General features: G+C 33.2%; 7 protein-coding genes and 1 pseudogene across 9 annotated transcripts; 4 read left to right on the top strand and 4 right to left on the bottom strand.

Annotated features, from left to right (window-relative positions):
* Positions 1–711: 711 nt before the first annotated feature.
* On the bottom strand, positions 712–2,046 carry LOC107369075 (very long chain fatty acid elongase 6 pseudogene; annotated as a pseudogene). The gene has a single exon (XR_001570251.3). The product of XR_001570251.3 is annotated as a very long chain fatty acid elongase 6 pseudogene (transcript).
* A 903-nt stretch (positions 2,047–2,949) lies between these two features.
* On the top strand, positions 2,950–4,174 carry LOC107369025 (motile sperm domain-containing protein 2-like). The gene has a single exon (XM_015936946.3). It carries the CDS (start codon positions 3,232–3,234, stop codon positions 4,090–4,092), a length of 861 nt encoding a protein of 286 aa, XP_015792432.1. The 5' UTR covers positions 2,950–3,231; the 3' UTR covers positions 4,093–4,174.
* A 99-nt stretch (positions 4,175–4,273) lies between these two features.
* On the top strand, positions 4,274–5,159 carry LOC107369074 (succinate dehydrogenase cytochrome b560 subunit, mitochondrial). Its single transcript, XM_015936985.3, has one exon. It carries the CDS (start codon positions 4,455–4,457, stop codon positions 4,968–4,970), a length of 516 nt encoding a protein of 171 aa, XP_015792471.1. The 5' UTR covers positions 4,274–4,454; the 3' UTR covers positions 4,971–5,159.
* Positions 5,148–7,099, bottom strand: CCT8 (chaperonin containing TCP1 subunit 8). Its single transcript, XM_015936981.3, has 2 exons — positions 6,719–7,099; positions 5,148–6,629 (listed from the first exon to the last, which is right to left on the bottom strand). Exons 1-2 carry the CDS (start codon positions 7,004–7,006, stop codon positions 5,274–5,276), a joined length of 1,644 nt encoding a protein of 547 aa, XP_015792467.1. The 5' UTR covers positions 7,007–7,099; the 3' UTR covers positions 5,148–5,273.
* Positions 7,100–7,398: 299 nt separating this feature from the next.
* Positions 7,399–9,470, top strand: LOC107369070 (differentially expressed in FDCP 8 homolog). The gene is made up of 6 exons (XM_015936982.3): positions 7,399–7,598; positions 7,709–8,056; positions 8,224–8,616; positions 8,704–8,913; positions 8,978–9,090; positions 9,178–9,470. The coding sequence occupies exons 1-6, from the start codon at positions 7,485–7,487 to the stop codon at positions 9,263–9,265; spliced, it is 1,266 nt and encodes a 421-aa protein (XP_015792468.1). The 5' UTR covers positions 7,399–7,484; the 3' UTR covers positions 9,266–9,470.
* Positions 9,471–9,777: 307 nt separating this feature from the next.
* On the bottom strand, positions 9,778–11,502 carry LOC107369071 (heterogeneous nuclear ribonucleoprotein 87F). The gene is made up of 5 exons (XM_015936983.3): positions 10,980–11,502; positions 10,684–10,894; positions 10,420–10,620; positions 10,187–10,249; positions 9,778–10,096 (listed from the first exon to the last, which is right to left on the bottom strand). The coding sequence occupies exons 1-5, from the start codon at positions 11,409–11,411 to the stop codon at positions 9,951–9,953; spliced, it is 1,053 nt and encodes a 350-aa protein (XP_015792469.1). The 5' UTR covers positions 11,412–11,502; the 3' UTR covers positions 9,778–9,950.
* A 195-nt stretch (positions 11,503–11,697) lies between these two features.
* LOC107369068 (uncharacterized) lies at positions 11,698–14,198 on the bottom strand. 2 transcript variants are annotated; one of them, XM_015936980.3, is made up of 3 exons: positions 13,895–14,198; positions 12,904–13,809; positions 11,698–12,612 (listed from the first exon to the last, which is right to left on the bottom strand). In XM_015936980.3, the coding sequence occupies exons 1-3, from the start codon at positions 14,052–14,054 to the stop codon at positions 11,957–11,959; spliced, it is 1,722 nt and encodes a 573-aa protein (XP_015792466.1). In that variant the 5' UTR covers positions 14,055–14,198; the 3' UTR covers positions 11,698–11,956. The 2 variants fall into 2 exon arrangements, with proteins under 2 accessions (XP_015792466.1, XP_015792465.1); XM_015936979.3 differs by having other exon boundaries at positions 11,698–13,809.
* A 269-nt stretch (positions 14,199–14,467) lies between these two features.
* On the top strand, positions 14,468–15,361 carry LOC107369073 (exosome complex component RRP46). The gene is made up of 2 exons (XM_015936984.3): positions 14,468–14,715; positions 14,824–15,361. Exons 1-2 carry the CDS (start codon positions 14,520–14,522, stop codon positions 15,270–15,272), a joined length of 645 nt encoding a protein of 214 aa, XP_015792470.1. The 5' UTR covers positions 14,468–14,519; the 3' UTR covers positions 15,273–15,361.
* Positions 15,362–18,018: the final 2,657 nt, after the last annotated feature.

Raw genomic sequence — 18,018 nt, 5'->3', positions numbered from 1 at the left:
TCTGTACATGAGACGATAATTACATTGACGTATTTTCTGTATATTAACATGTTAGTCTGTTATTTTAAATGACGTCTCAGACCTTGATTGCCTTATTAACAAGTAAACGGTTGAATGAAACACGGTTACAATTTATATAAAATTAAACAAATCAAATATTAATCTCATCATAGCTTGGAGCACTACAATGACCATTCCTGTTGATACTCACACATAATCTTGAAAAACCTGTGTGAGAACGTGATTCACCATCATTGATGGGTGACATTTATACCGAAATTGTGCTAATAATTCAATGATTAAGTTAATTTGGAGGCAACATTCGGGGAAATGTTTGCTGATTGCAATGAAATTGGTGAATGCAGGTAAATCCAGCATTTTATTAACTAATGAATGGCAAAAAATACCCGGGTTGAAAATTTAGAGGTGAGCACTAAATTGTCATAAATCTACGATTATTCTTCAACTTTAATGATAATTGACCAAACAATTGTAAGTTGATGACAATTTAATGCTCATGGTAATGATCATCTCTAATGGTCATGGTAATCTCGCAATTTGATTAAATTCCATAAATGCTGGTTTTAAACTATCAAATACGATTCCCATTATTATAAATTTATTATAAATTCTTCCTTTTCAATTGAATATCAACGAGGAAAAGGAGTTTCAATAAAGAATAGAAAAGATTTTAACAAAAAAATATGAAAATTGACACATAATTATGAAATTTATTCAATTAATTTGATTTTTTCAAGTCATCTGCTTTTGTTAATCGCTTACTAGTTTGGTAATCATTATTATTGTTGAGCATTTTTGATTCCCTGCATTCTCGAGGCTTAAGGTAAGAAGCGATAAAAAATTGACAAAAAAGAATTAAAAACGATGTATAAATGGCCAGACCAAAAATAGATGCATTTTGATGTCCATCGCATTGACGAGAAGAGGATCTTTGATTATGAAGAGTATAGCCATTGATTAATAAACCAGCAACCATTTGAATTATTTGTAAACTAGTGATGGACATGTTGACGAACTTGGGGAACTTGAATCGAGCTGCGCGAGCTGCATAATAGCCATACATTAGAGTGTGAATTGCTGCATTGATGGTCATAAACCAACGAGCATAGGCAGGAAGGTAAAACCCAATTGCAAACGTGGTGTACAATAAAGTGATTGCATGGTGGAACCAGTGAAGGAAGATAAGCGGTTGTTTGCGGAGGACAACGAATATTGTATCACCAAATTCAACTAATTTTGAAAGGCTAAACAGCCAAATCCATACCTTAATACGTGGATCGGAATGAAATGAAGAAGCATCACAAAATGAAGCGTAAAAGCCTTTGGATGTGAGAGTTGATATCAAATCTGGAGCCAATCTTGTTACTGTAGCAGCTGAGAATAGAGTCAATCCAAGATTCCAGATAATCAGAGGAATGCGTAAACTTAATGGTTTACGAGATTTCATTTCATGTTGAATGTAAAAAATAGTGATGATGTAAAGAAGAGACATTGCAATCCATAAATTGTAATTAGAGCCCAATGATTCAATGTATTCATCAATGTTATTGATGAGTTCAAAGGAGAAGGTAAATGGGACTCCGGGTTTGGTGGACCAATCAATGGTCTTCATGTCCAGTTTATCTAGACTGCCTGGATTTATTGACATTTCACTGAATCACATTAACACTGGCACAAGATTATATTTAATGTTGACTACTTTAAGTACAAAAATAAAATTGGATTTGACGTTTGCAGTTTAATTTACATTTGAACATGAGGTTAATTAGACCAGGAAAAAGGAAATAACACGATTAAGATCACAGATTAAAACAGGAATTGATTAAGCAAAATAAGTTGATTAACGTGAATAAGATAATCTAAAAAATGGCAGAAAATGGAAAAAAATGAAAGATTTTTACAGTATAAATACACTTTCGTACTCTGTTGTTGTAAGTGAAGACAAATCATCAAATATCAATTGGATTATTATATAATCCAATGTAATTTGATCACTAGTACGGTATGTTTATGGAAAGGCAATGAAAATGAAAGTGAATTCAATAATCAGCATCAAAATGTTTATCATCTGGTGCATGATCATTCCGAAAGAAGGAGTAAAGAATCAAAAGTGACCTTTTCTTTCCCCATTTGCTCACTCAACTTGTATTTTCATGATGAATGGTTGATGGCGTGATCCTGAATGTTACAACGTAACAGTTATTGGCTCCTCCTAACAAAACCCATTTCTTCCTTCTTAGTCCAGTTCACCTGATTTCAGTTTCTAGATGGTCAACAAGATAATCACTTTCAATGTTCATGTTTGTTTCTCTCAAAATTTATATTGATTCTGAATGCATAAACAATTAAATGTCATCAGTTGCCATCAGAGGTTTTTCATGAAAGACAATAATGTTTAACTTGAGGTTTAAATCTGTATTTTAGGGAAAATCATTGGAAATTAATCAAAATTTTATATTCGTTTCCTTTTAATCAATAGACAATACTCAACATAAAGACAACTTGATTCAGTTCACAATCAGACCTTAAAGAACTCAATAAACGTTTCTTGCCTTTAGAAACGGACGGAAGTATTAATGTGTCAATGAAAATAAGTAAACTGTGATTGTGTTGAGTTTGTAAAAAACTAAATTAGCTGGAAATCCAAGTCACCAAAGCCTTTAAGTATTATCCTGGAAATAAATAGTGAAAGGAAGAATGGAAGAAACAGAATTCGCAAAAAATTCTGACAAACTTTTTTCTCGCACTTTTTTCAATTACCAATAAAAGATGAAGCAAAGAACAATAAGTTGATCGAAAATTGCAGTTAATTACTAATTGATGATTGATTGAATTGAATAGAAGAGCAAAAAACTGGCAGAAATCAAGTTCCTGTTGATCAAGACTTTTTCAATTGAATTGTACATCATTTCATGTTGATCATCATTAGAATTAAGTTTGTCAGTTCAAATGATTATTCCTCACGACTACTCATCAATGTAAATACATTGGTCAAGATCAGATAATAAAATAAAGACAATCAGATGTTCGTTGATATCAATTCGTGTCGTTAATCAGAAAGTGTTTCAAATGATTTCTGCAAATAAATTCATATTCTAGCCTTAATCTTCATCCCAAACTCGTTAAATCAAATTCCTTTCCTTTTTTGTTCGAGAATTAATTCTGTGATTGTGTACGTTTTGTGTGCGCAATTGGATCGTTGACAATAAAATGGCTCCTCAAATCACTAACAATGTTTCATTACTTGAAAATATTTGTCAATATTCAATTGAAGCAATGAAGACTGTTCGAAATGATTTATTATCCATCACAAAAGATTCAAATGAAATTGATAAAGGTTTGTTGACACAATTAATGTCTGATGACAATTTACTTTGTCGTTATATGAAGCGTCGTCGAGGTGATCCAAATGAGTCCATCAAATTCATTATCAATACTTTGGAGTGGAGACACAATTTGGGTTTGGACCATTTGAATGAACAGTCATTTCCAAAAGAACTTTACGAATCAGGAGGATTATTCATTTCGGGACAAGATGTTCAGAATAATTCAGTTCTCCATATAAGAGTTTCTCATTTCTATAAAATTCCAGAATTGATTGATTTGGTTAAAAAGTTTGTCGTCTATCACATGTATAAAGCCGATGAATTGGGTTCAGAACGGTTTCCATCAACTGGAGGTTGGGTCCTTGTCTTTGACTGTTCAAATGCTTCATTGGCTCAGGGTGACCCAGAAATGCTGAGTTTCATCAACTACAGTTTAAAAAATTACTTTCCATCAGGACAGAAGTACATTGTCATAATCAACTTGAATTGGGTTCTTCGAGCACTTAAAACTCTAGCATTCACTTGGTATCCAGCAGCAGTTAAGAACCGAATCAAATTTTGTTCAAGTAAAGATATAACTGATTATATTCCAAAATCAGAATTGCCTGATTATTTGGGTGGACCAATTAAAGAATACCGAGAATCACCCAAATATTGTATAACTCTGGACTCACTGCGATCGAAAGGGCAATTGAGTGACCCATCATTTGATAAAATAATGACAATTTTAGCCACTGCTAACTGATTTTATCAACTATCCTAACTTATCCTTCCATTATTTTGATGTTAAATCTTAATTAAAATAGCTTGTTTAAGCCCTTCAGTTGAATTATTTTGCTTAGACTTAAACGATTTGAAATAAAAAACACGAATTTATTTCTACATCAGAAAAATTAAAAATAAAGAGTAATATGAGTAACCAGAGATTACTTGGTTTTATGAACATTGCTATTCATGAATATGCTACAAAACCACAATTAGTATAAAGTCCCTTTTCTGTTTGTCATTTAATTTTGTTTGAAGGTAACCGGATTTTGTTTGTGATTTAACTAATTTGGAACATTTAGCTTATTTATCTTCTGAGTAAAATACAACTGTTTTTAAATCATGTTATTTCCACGTTTGATTTGTGCTCGAGCAACTATTAGCAATCAACTACTTGGCCGGGCTAATGCAGTTCTTCCCAGAATAGCCATGGCTTCAAGCTCATCGTCGCCATCACAACCTGAACAAGATTTTTTTACGAAGAATTCTCGGCTAAATCGTCCTATTTCACCTTATACAATATATCAACCTCAATTAACCTCGGTCCTATCAATATCTCACCGGGTTAGTGGTGTTGCATTATCTGTGGGAATTTACGCTATGGGTATTAGTCAGCTGTTTGCTTCAACTCCATTTGCTCATCAGCTGGAATCATTGTCGACTTCAATCCCATCTATATTAATTATCACATCTAAAATATTAGTTGCATCTGGCTTTGGGTTCCATTTCGCCAATGGCATACGTCATCTCTTTTGGGATATGGGATTTGGATTTGGCCTTAAAGAACTCTACACTTCAGGTTATGCAGTTCTCGGTATTACAGCTCTGGTGACCCTTTACGCTATTTTCAATCTTTAGTTTGTTCTCCATGTTATAAAACATGGTTTCCAAATACTAAACTACCCGTAACCAATTGCTACCCATCGGTAGAGGATGAAATCGTTACAATTTCATTCTTAACTCAACGAAATGAGAGTTAAAAATGTTGATAACTGTAGAAATAAAGTGTAATAAAATAAAATTATTAACACCAAGTTAAATTATAAATGTGTTAGTCCACATATTTATTGAGTTATGTTATTAACGCATATGGATTCATTCGGAATCGATTAGTAGACTGAGAATACAAATAATCAGAATATAAAAACTTGATCGAGGTACTCAATCTTGATCCCAGTCACCACCACCTTGCCTTGGTTTGGGTCCTCCAGCAGGCTTAGCCCAAATAATATGGTCAACCTGTAAGACTGTATTAGCAGCATTGACAGCATATTTAATTGCCCAATACTTAGCTAAGTAGAGATCAAATATTTTAGATTTCACGGCATCTAAAGTGGTAGGAAGATCTGAATTTATGTCGATTCCTGCCGAAGTATCTCCAGCTTGATGTGCCGCGAATAGTTTAGTGACGACTTCTTGATCAATGCCCGCATTTTCAGCGATAGCAACAGGGATACTTTGTAGAGCTTCAGCAAATTTACCAACAGCATATTGCTCTAAACCGGGAAGAGTTTCTGCTAAAGAGGCAATCTTGACAACCATTTCGATATCAGAAGCTCCAGCTCCTGCTACTAATCTTCCATCTTTGGTAAGGGCTTTGAATGTATTGACTCCATCATCAATGGCTCTTTCGATATCATCCATAACATTATCAGATGATCCTCTCACAACAATTGTTGAAATTTTGGATTCTGCCGAACTTTGTTTGAAAACAACTACAGAAGTACCACCGATTTCATCTATATAAACATTGTCACAAAAGCCAAGCTCCTCTTTTTTGGGAGCCTGAAGTTTTGGCAAAGCAACAGCACCAACAGTCTTACACAAACGTCTTACATCAAATTTAGATTGAAGACGAACGGCCATCAGTCCGTATTTATTACAATAATGCAGTGCCATATCACCAAATTTACCCCCTGAAACAATAACCTTAGCACCAGACTCAGCGATATCCTGAATTTGTTTTTCAAATAGAACTTCTTCTCCTCGACTAAAATTGGTCAATTCTTGTGCTGTTTGAATGAGGACTGTTCCTTTTGTTTCAGTGGTCGGTACATCGACAGGGCATGTATAAACAACAACTTTAGCATCGGTTGCTGACGTAACAGAGCCTTCAACACTTTTTTTGAAAATCATTCCTTGAACCAATTCAGATTTAGTCACCCCAGAGCCTAATATTTTACAAACTCGAACATTGTCAACATTAAATGAAGCATTTTCTGACTTAGGCATGACGAGAATACATGCTCTACCAATCAAATCCGCTAAGAAATCTTCATAGCCAAACTGTTTACTGGCAATTGAAGTTCTAATTCCTCTTTTGACCTCTTCCAGATTATGAAAATCTTTTACAGTATCAACGACGAGATTAGGGAGTATCTCGTTGATGACAGCATCACGAGCCATTTCATAACCTTCAACAATCTCGATAGGCTTAAGTCCCATACGAATAAGTTCTTCAGCCTTTTCCAACAAGGCTCCTGCTAACATGATGACATAATTAGTGGAATCACCAACCTGAGTAAAAATTTATATCAGAAAATGATAAAGGATTTAAATAAGTTAGAGCTAGGTTGTAAAGATGAAAGATATCGGCAACACCTTACCTCTTTTTCAATCATTTGTGAAGCCATAACAAGAATTTTGGCAGCCGGATGTTGAACATCCAATTGTTGAACAATAGTAGCTGCATCATTGGTGACATAAAGTTTCTCTAAATGATTGATTACCATTTTATTGAGTCCTCTCGGACCATAAGAGGTTTTCAAAGTACGTGAAAATTCATTACAAGCTTCAATGCTTCGAATTACGGCCTCTTCTACTCCAGATAATTGTCCGGCACCTTCCTTTAACATTGAAGTGAAGCCGGGGGCACGAGGTACAGGTAAAGCCATGTTGGTAAATTACTTAAATTGAATGACACTGTTAAATTAAGTTAAAATTGGAGAAGTATTTAAGCTCAAGAGAAAGCACGTTGTAAAGGCGAAGCTAACAATAATTTAAGGAGTGATGCGGGGTTGTCTCTAAATAATATTCTGTTTCGATAGTTTCTCACAAAAGTCTTCACTTAGGATATTTTGTATACAAAATACTCAAAATAATTTTGACATTAAAGTGTACATTTGTAAAATATGTTTATCTCGTCTATTTAAGTTTTACAATTTTACTACTTTTCTTGTAATCGATGATGATGATTTCAACAAAATTGATGATTTTCTACAATTTGTCTTTTTGGTTTATCTTATTTACAATAGGAGTCTCTAATAATATTTTTTCACATGACTGTTACTTCTAAATATACACCTCTTCAACTCTAAAACTGAGGTCTCAGTAATTACATTAAGTTTGGCCTAGATCGCTTTTGTTATTAATATGTTTCTACCTGAAGATAATAAACAACCTCCATGTGAAGAGGATGACGAACACGTAATCATTGATGATTACTTCCTCGATGATGATGAACCAGGATTCAATGTTGAAGATGAGGTTAGTTTTGTTTACTTTTTATATGCTAAATCCGTTTGTGGATATTTCTGTCAATTTTAACTCAATAATGATTCAGTATTTAATTTTGCATTTCTGTTGCTTATTTCTAGATACCTGCACGACGTCATGATAAAGAGCTTGCAATCCAGCGTTATATAAAACTTATTCGCATGCCAGAGACTGATCAGATAATTAGAGAGCAATTGGTTGCTAAAGTTTGTGCACTTAGGATACAGTTGAATGATATGAATGAAGAAGCTGAAAAGACCAGTCACCTTGGTCATACTCTTATCAGATTCATTGAGACAGATTCGCCTAAATCAGTTGTTTGTGATAGCTGTGAGAAAAAATCTCGTGGATTACCGTTAACATCTCTCTTTCGTTCATCAAATTCAGGCAAAGACATGTTAGTATGTTACTCTTGTAACCTCCACATTCATCAAGATTGCTTAGAAAAGGTAAATAAATGTTTTATTACGTCGATTGATCGTTATGTATATCTTAGATATACCATATCTATAGTTAACTCAAAGCACTTGTTACATAATCCTGTTGAATTTGGATGAAATATGACCTTTCAAATGTTATTCAACTAATTTTAAACTTCACTTATCATCTCATAAAGCCTGGTCTCCGTCCGTGTCCTAGATTAGACTTTGATAAAGAAGAGAGATTTTCTGGATGCAATAAAAGTTACGAAGCAGTTATTTTAAAAATATGCCCAGAGATCGGTATGGTTAAACAGCAATTCAAGTGTAACGATTGTGATGGACCAATCTCCTTCAATTCCTGTAATCTCTGTGATTATGATGGTAAATATTACTGTCAAAAATGTCATTCTGGGGATACTGCTGTGATACCAGCTCGCATAATTCATAATTGGGATTTTCTTCCTCGTCCTGTTTCAAAAAAGTCACTTCTTACTATAAATTATATTCGATCAAAACCAATTTTGTTCGATATTCTACAGCTTAACTCAATGCTTTATGGGTTTGTAGAGGAGTTGCCAATCATTAAGGTATTTTACAAATGAAAGGAAAAATCTTTAGAATGTGTCCTTTTGTACCTCAAAACTTTTCTAATACAATTTATTTATTATTTTCAGCGAATGCGTAAAGAACTCATATCTATGGCGCAATATGCACGATTATGTCGACAGCCTTTCAAACCAAAGCTGACTATTAGTCAACATCTAATAGAAGAATCTTTAATAAATTGTTACACTATCGACGAGCTTTGTAACACAGTTAAATTGCAGAAAGATCTTATTGACGTACATTCCTCTTTGCTTTGTCATATAACTAAAGATTGTGAGGTAATTGTTGCACTTGCAGTTCAAGTTTTTGTTCATCGATTGAAATTTTGATTTCTAATTTCAGAGCTGCAGAGGTAAAGGTTTTTACTGTGAACTTTGTCATGACAAGGACGACCTTTTATTTCCTTTTGCATCAAATATTGCCTCATGTCCTCAATGCAGTGTAGTTTACCACAAGTAAGTTCATTGAATATAGTTGTTGTAATCGCTTCATTATTAAATCGTCCCATCACACTAAATCTCTTACTTTCTTTGAACTAACAGGAATTGTTATCACCGAAAGAATCGTCGATGTACACGATGCAAACGATTAGAGGAAAAAAATTCAAAACTTACACAAGAATCTCTCTGACTCAAAAAACTCATCAATAATCGCGTGATTGGTTACAAGTACAGAAGATAATCATCTTCAAAGTGAAAGGGGAAAATCATCAATTCACAGACAGGGCAACCTTAATTTGTTATGAAAATTATTTCAAATTCATCTTCCAAAATAACAGATATTTTTGCTTGTAAAACAATTTATAATGCTCATGATTTTTCAAACGACAAAACAATTCTCATTTGATTTCTAATCAAAGTAGTTTTTCAAGATAATGCTCAAGTTGTGAGAATCATTGCGAATCTATACAGTTTTGACGAGAAATTTATATTTGCTGAATTAATATGGAAGATTTAATTATTCGAGAAAGTAATGGAATCGATCCAAGTTTATTCAGCCTGTAAGAACGTGTAATCTAATGCAAATCATTTTCACGATGATTTCAATAGGATCCCATCATTTAGATAAAAAATCAATTATTATTCGTAGACTTAACTTAATCATTTTTGGCGCGAAATTCATCATAAAAAACGACAAAGAAATAAATAAAAAAATTTAAACAAAAGTGAAGAAAAATTGATAGCTTTGAAATCGAGAGCATATCTGAGAAATTTGAACATATCAGAAGTCTAGATGTTAACAGATCAAAATAAATGCCGAATAGAAGTATATAAGATTTCAAATTGATTTTCTTTTCACAAGTTAGAAAATAAGTTTAAAAAGCAGTTCTACCCCTGTAGGGAACGCTTGAGCGATGTGGATATCTACCACCTCGAACAGGACCAGTACTACTACCACTGCCGTACCCTACACCACTATATCCGCTAGTATATCCACCGCTTGGCCAGCCACCGCTAGGACCTGTAAACATAGATAAGTAACAATAAATTAATGCCCAAGACATAAATCTGGTTTTGAATAAAAAATATAGACTGATGAATCGAGACTTACCACCTTGATTCCAGCCTTGACTACCGTAGCCCTGTCCATAGCCACCAGTGTATGAGCCGCCATCTAAGATAAAACAAAATTAAATATCAATTATTCATGAAGCAAAATTTGCATAACAATTCAAAAATTAAATATGAAAAAAAACATTGAATCACAAAAACAAATTCAGATTTTAGATGACTGCCAAAAATCAAGTATTAAATATTAATCTAATAATTTGTATTCAAACTTACATCCTCCTTGATTACCGTAGCCTCCACCGAAACCACTGTTATAAGGACCAGATTCCCAAACTGGTGCATTACGAGAGTCAGGTCCTCCTCTAGTTGGTTTATGCCTAGAGTCACCTTTCCTTTTGTGACTATCCATTTCTTGTTTAGCTAAAGCTTTTTTTACTTCAGTCTTGCGTCCTTTAATGACATGATGCTTTTTTACTGTACAGAAAGGATTTAAATTTGATTAGGATCATAAATAAAGACATTTCTTTGCAAACTCACAGACTATCTTGTCTACTGGATCATAATCATCGAACTCAACAAATGCAAATCCTCGTTTCTTTCCAGTTTCTTTTTCGGTCACGACATTTACATTTACGATATTTCCAAAATCTTTGAAATATTCTCTAAGATCTTCTTCCTCAACATCTTCTTTGAGGCCTCCTAAAAACACTTTTTTCACCGTTGCTTGTGATTCTGGTTTACCAGATTCCTAGACCAAAAAATAAGAGGTAAAAATTGATATGCACAGGTAATTATGACTTTTCATAAATAAATGCAAAATTGTGATATCTCACCTCACGAGGAACAGCCCGTTTAGGTTCAACCTCACGTCCGTCAACTTTGTGTGGTCGAGCTGACTGAGCAGCATCAACCATACTTGATTTGCTGTAAGTTATGAAACCAAATCCACGAGATCTCTTTGTTTGTGGATCACGCATTACAACACAGTCACAGATTTCACCCCACTGTGCAAAATGAGCTCTAAGTGTGTCTTCGGTAGTTTTATAGTCTAAACCTCCAATAAAAAGTTTTCTGAATTGTTCAGGTTCTTCGTTTGTAGACTTTTCACCATTACCATTATCGTGTTGCTCACCTTGTTGATCACCTTGTTGTTGATTATCAAAGGCGGTAGCGTTATTCGAGCTGTCATTATCAACGTTAGGATTTGCATCATTTTGTTCTTCACCCTGATGTTGTTGGTAGCTATTATCAGTAGTTCCGGGCATGATTAGATGAGAATTCAGTAACACCAGTAACAATCACAATTTAAAATTATTGAAAGGCGTTGATAGTATTGATAGTTTTCTCGGGAAAAAAGATGGCGGTTAAGAAATATAAAGATGGCAACCAATACGATGATACTGCCATCTTCCTTCCTTTTCCGGTACATGGACCGGAAGAGAAACAACTAAACTTTCAGATTAAAATAAAACAACTAAATCAAACTGAACTAATCACAATTTAATGAAAATATAACCAAATAATTTAAATTTTAATTAACTCACAAATTAATTTAAATACAAGACAATATACAAAAATCTTTATTTAAACTCAAAAGGCACATCTGAAATTAGTCACTAATTTGAAGTCAATTACAATTTGAATTTTTACAATACAACAGTAAAATAAGTCTGACTAGACCAAATAGAGGGATATCGGGTCGAAACATTAAACAGATATCAAGAGAAGCACGGATGTTTAGGTGCAGAAATTGAGTTTAACAAACATTTGATAAATTACACAAAATATTAAATTAATTAATTAAATTAAACTAAAATGCAATAGGATTTTTGAGCACAGCTTCTTGTTTGTATAATCCTAAACTGGACATATTCGCGCGGAAGAAACCAGGAAGGTGAGCTGAAATTGATACATTATTACCATTCATTCCTATTCCGGGGATAATGTACAACTTTGAATGAAGATGCAAAGGTATATTCCTTACTTTTGCTTGACGAACATTTAATTTCAATAACATATCGTCAGGAAGCTTTTGGGGAGCCAGTTTATCAAGATGTGAATATTTATGATCACCTAAAATAGGCGTTCTTAGTCCAAAGCCAAGATGTACACGAATTTGGTGTTTAATTCCTTGTTCAGGCTTTAATTCCACCAGACAGGCATTTCCCCACTTTCTAAGAGTGCGAAAGTGTGTTGTTGCTGGATAAGCTCCTCGAGTAGCTCCAATTTTTCGATTGAAGTCTAAATCACAATCAGGTTTCAGATGCATCCGCTCAACTCCATTTGTTTTGCCAGCCTCAATCGGAATATCAATAATACCATTTAAGGGGTCAGGAATTCCTCGAACAATGGCCCAGTAATATTTACTTATTTTTCTTTCTGAAAACATTTCTCTCAGAGTTTTAACCATCGATAAAGATTTAGCGAGAAGAAGTACTCCGGTTGCATCTCTATCAAGTCTGTGAACTAAATAAAGTTGATTTTCTTTATCAAACAATTTTCGGGAAAGATCAGGCAACAGATTTTCTAAAGAAGGATACTTTGAATTAGTATCACCCCCTTCAACGATCAATCCGTTAGGTTTATCGATAGCAATCAGATCTCTTTCATTAAATAAAACTCTTTGAGCGAGAAGATCAAGCAGCTCATTACGACGCAAAAAATTAAGTTTTGGGGATTGTTCAAGAAAACTCCTTTTACCAGTAGAGTCATAAGCTTTTTCTTTTACGTCGAAGCTTCTCATTTTAAATTCATTACCTAATTTCTTGAATTTTTTTTCCAGGTGTTCCAAGTATGCTTTGTCCTCCGGAAGTAGCTGACCTTTACGTATTTGAGTGATATAATCTAAGGCAGTTTTTGGTACATCTTCGACTTCTTCACTGGTTAAATTGTTGTGATCTTCCGTTTTGATTTCTTTATTTTCAGGTGAATCTTGACTCTCATCATTTTGTGAATTTTTCTTCATTAAAATTAATTCATGAGTAACTTCTTCCACAGAGCGCAATGGAGTGTCTCCTGCAAATGTTAAATTCTCTATTAATTGCTCTGGAGAATTTTGATTAGCTTCAAATGTCGAAGGGTCGTATGAATTCAAATAATCTCTATATTCATTCCATGCTGGCGTAAATTGAAACTTGATAGGACCGAGCGGAAAGCCTTCAGATGTAAGCTCGGAAGAATAATTATCTCTAAAATATTGATAATCAATAAAGTTCAGATCAGTGGTTTTGGAAGCTTGTTTTTGGTTATCTTCTTTTTCCGTGTTTATATCAAAATACTGTTGATCAATATAATTCAACGGAACTTGTTCAGCCCCTTGGTCAGAATCAGAATCCATTTTTTCATTTGTTTCATTTGCAGATGTGATTTCCAACATATATCGTCTTTTCTTCTCAAGCAAAATATGATTTACATCTTTTTCATATTGGCCCATATAATCGACTTTATTTTCATGATCATATCTAACTTTTCCGTAAGACATAGACCTCAGGAAACCTTCTTCAGATGAAACTAAACCTTGGAGATTAGATAATTCTTTTACCTTTTTATCTAATTTTTGCCTTTTAGCATCATCAAGACCATCAATTCCTTTAACATCATCTGCACTAAAAGTTTTGATGCCGAAAAAATCGTCCTTGTCTAACTCCACTATTTTTTCAAATCCTGATAACATGACCGATAAAAATGAATAGAATTAGTTATTAAATAATCAAAATATCAAAACAAATGAAGTAAAAGAGGGATTTACCTTTATCATGATGTCGAACAATGTTACCAAATCTTCGGGCAAATTTTCTCCTTTCATATTCAGCATAATTGTTATCAGATGATTGAGTTGAAAATCTCGAAAACCCTATATTAAACCTGCAAAGATCAGGCATTTGTTTCATCAATCTGACTAAATGCATTTTAACAGAAATCAAAAGTTTAGACGAACAATACAAAAATCATAAAAACTTCATAAGAAATGATTTTAATTAAATAACTCAGATTTAAACAATGTAAAAATCATTTGTAAACACGAGAATGCATCAGGGATGAATTAATAATTGCGAATTGTTAAATCATATTTCTTGTTTAAGATCAAATTGAAGGTTCAATCAAAACCAAATATTTCACAATTAAAATTTTTGTGAAAACATGTAATTGTCGGAACACCAATATATTTGAATAGATTTGAGTAGCTATTAAAATAAGAAATTCAATGGGAATAAACATGCTTAAGGTAATCTTTCAAAGAATTTGAAAAAACCGCTAATTTTTGCTCATTTTAATCTGCTTTCTCAACTCCCTCTGCTTGCATGTGTTCTGTTTTGGTACAAAATTGTTTTATGTACTCATGTGTTTTCAGTGAATTTGATTGATTCTTAATAATGGCTCCTAAATTACGTGATTTGATAATAACGTATAATAACCTTGCTAATCCCGATGGGTCCGCTTTGTTTTGTCAGGGTAACACGATTGTCCAAGCTTATGTTTTTGGTCCAGTAGATGTTTCTAATTCCAAGGAGCGATCCGAAAAAGCATCTCTATTTGTTACTTTTAAACCAAAAAACTCATGCAACAAACGTAAGCGTTTTACCTTTTAATGTTTTCAATTTTAGTCCATAATCTAATCACGTATAGTATCAATGAAATGAAACCTCATTCACTAATTGAATTATCACTTTTTCATAGATGAGATTCGAAAGGAACTGTATGAGAACTATATCCGAACTGTTCTGGAAACAATCATTCATCTCGATATGCATCCTCGAACCAGTATATCAGTAATTTTACAAGAAATGCAAGATGATGGTTGTTTGTTATCTGCTGCTGTTAACAGCGCTTGTTGTGCATTACTTGATGCTGGTATTCCTATGAAGTGCATGATAGCCTCAGTTACCAGTTGTATTTCAGTTGATGCAATTCAATTGGATCCAAATAAAGAAGCATCTCAAAAGTCAGATGGATCCATAGTCTTAACATTCGAAAGCTCAAAAAATGGCATTATTTCAGTAACTAGCGAAGGAGAATTAACTTTTGATAATATTAAAGAAGCCATTAAACTAGGTTGTTTAGCATCCAAAGAAATTTATGATTTTTATCATAAATCAATGAAGAAAAGATTTTTGATTAATTCATGAAGAATAAAAAAACATCTTGAAGGTTTAAAGACCTATTTACGTTCGAGATACAAAAATTTGCATACTTTAATAAAATTTTCCATCAAGAATTACATGATATTACAAAATTCAATTCTCAAGACAGTATAACTGATCTTGAAAGTATTAATAAGTAATATAAGAAATGGCTGTTAAAGAACCTTATTGTTCACCAAAACTGGCCAAATTAACCATGAATACCTCCAAAATGATGACTATGATGACCATGATGACCATGATGCACTGGAAAAGGGTGAATTATCGGTGGTTTCACTGATTCAACGGCAAAGGGCACGGGCACAGGCAATGGAATCGGAAGTACACCAAATCCTGGAGGAGCGAACAAAGAAGCAGCAAATAACAGTTTAAATAACTTACGAGCTTCTCGATGAGAAAATCGATGACTTGAAGTAGATGAAATCATGAATAAATGAAAAATCATTATAAACATTACACAAACACAGATCTTATTGAATTCTGGAAACATCTTTTTAACTCTCATGATGTCTGATTATTTTATAATAACAAGATAAACAATTGAAACTTGAGTTGGACTATTCTGTTGAAAAGTCAGAATGAGAGGAAACCCTGTTGCTTGAAAGTGAACGACCTAATCATTAAGCCAAATGAAAGTGACCAAAGTTGCTAATTTAGTGATATGTGAACCCGAAAAGTGACCGAAAATCGCTCAACCTTGAGATTAATATTAGAAACTACCGCAATATCTGAGCGAAATTGTAACTCGATACCTTATTAAACCACAACCTAGTTCCGGGACTGATAAACGTCGCCATTACCACTTTAGCTATTGGTTTGTCAGTCAAGTCTTCGGACAAGCGCCTTAAGAGCAGTATCGAAATAAAAAACTAATAATTATAATGATGATTCCTCCAGGAACAGAACAGAGCGTGTCTTTTATGGCTTCGATTGAAGAGAAATTTTATGCTAATTATTTTCCGCTCAGTCCGAATGCTTAACAATGCTTGACAAAATTTACTTACTCACTGGACTTACAAGCATTAACAATCTGTTCACATCAGTAAATCAGTTTCTAAAATTTAATCTCATTTAGGAAAATCGCAATTAAAATATAAACTCTATCAGCGATAGTAAATTGTTCAATTAACTATCAGAAAATAATTTTTACATGAAAGTCAAAAAGACGCTCATACTAAAAGGTATGAGCGTAAGTCTTATTCAAATGAACTTAGGCAAATCAGATGAAATAAGGTGAGTTGCTGAAATTCTAAGTTTGACTTGATCACTAATCAACTGGGAATGAACATTCTGATTAAAGAACCTTGGTTAAACTACAAAAGTCAATCATTTCATTTGAAAACATCCGAATGGCCTTTTTACAAGAAAGCTTAAATAAAGTATTAATAATAGATGTTACTAGGTAATGTTGGTAATGGATAAAAATTTACCCAAAAAAGTAAATAAATTTGAGGCTTATTCAGATGAAATAGTCAGCTAACAAGTTGTAAGTTTATAGTCGTTGAAGTAGATAAGTGACTATTTTGATTAAAAAGGTTGACAATTTATGGTGAAAATGACAAGATTTATTACAATTTGTAGACCTTGAGGGTAAAGGAACCATTGAATTTACAAGTTGACTTTTTAATTGAACAAAGGTTAGCCAAAAAACTACTGAAATAAGCTGAAATAAGGTGAACTTGAAAGTGCAAAGATTTTGATTGAATAGGAAAGCAAAAGTGTAACTTGTGATGTTTTTTGGTGATTTTATAACTGATATCTTTGAAGTTTTGATAATTTTATGAGAGTCTTGCAACTTGTAATCTTACAAGAGGAAAAGTCAAACTGTGAAATTGGTTTAAATCTTACAAAAATATGGTTCAACCTTAATCAAAGGTTGATTAATTTTAATCACGTGTTGACTGAAATTTTGATTGGCCTGATCAATGATCATGTTGATGGTGATGAGTGCGATAAACAAATGTTGTTGATCTTTTCAGCTCAAATGATATAAACATGTCAAGGTTATGACGAAGAGTTATTGCAATAGTCATTTGATCCTAAAATGGTTTAAAAGGTAAACTTCTAGAAAGCGACGGAATAAGATGAATCCCTTCGTATTTTTATCTTTAATTTCTGGCTTTTTACTTACTCAAATGAGATGGTCCTTCATTAATTGATCAGCATCAAGTACATGAAACTGAGGCAGCAAAAAAAACGAAAACTTAAATCATTGGAAACTCTCTGATCAAAATAAAAAGATTGAATATCTGGACCGGTTGCTGATACCGGTTCTGATTGATGAATCAAACGAAACAAGTTTAATTTTCGTTTCTTTTTTTACCATTTTATTTTGTTTCTATTACTTAGCCTTGATAATCAAGGATAATCGTACATAATTAACACTTAAAAGTAAAAAAGATTTTAGTGGCATCAAACAATTACAATTAACCGATAGATCATATCTGAGTATGGCTTTGAAAAATCGAATCTCATTCAAAATAGTTTCCTGAATAACTTGTTTTTCTTGGCTTTTATTGCTACTAACTAGTTAATCGCTGTGTTTTATGAGTTATTGAAAATTTTTTTTTAATAATCTCCATGTTCCAAATATATAATCACCAGTCAATTATTTAGGTACAAATAAATTAGTATTCATGATCTTGATATTAGCTTCTGATTAGATTGCCATTGATTTACTTGTTTCGCCATTGTTAAATTGCCATTGTTAGAAGTCAATTGATGAACGTAT

The sequence above is a fragment of the Tetranychus urticae genome, chromosome 3, assembly GCF_039701765.1.
Source record: "Tetranychus urticae isolate SD_2017Ah chromosome 3, NJAU_TeUrti_SD_1.0, whole genome shotgun sequence".
Classification (NCBI taxonomy): Eukaryota; Metazoa; Arthropoda; class Arachnida; order Trombidiformes; family Tetranychidae; genus Tetranychus; species Tetranychus urticae.
This window is presented reverse-complemented; position numbering and strand designations above follow the sequence as displayed.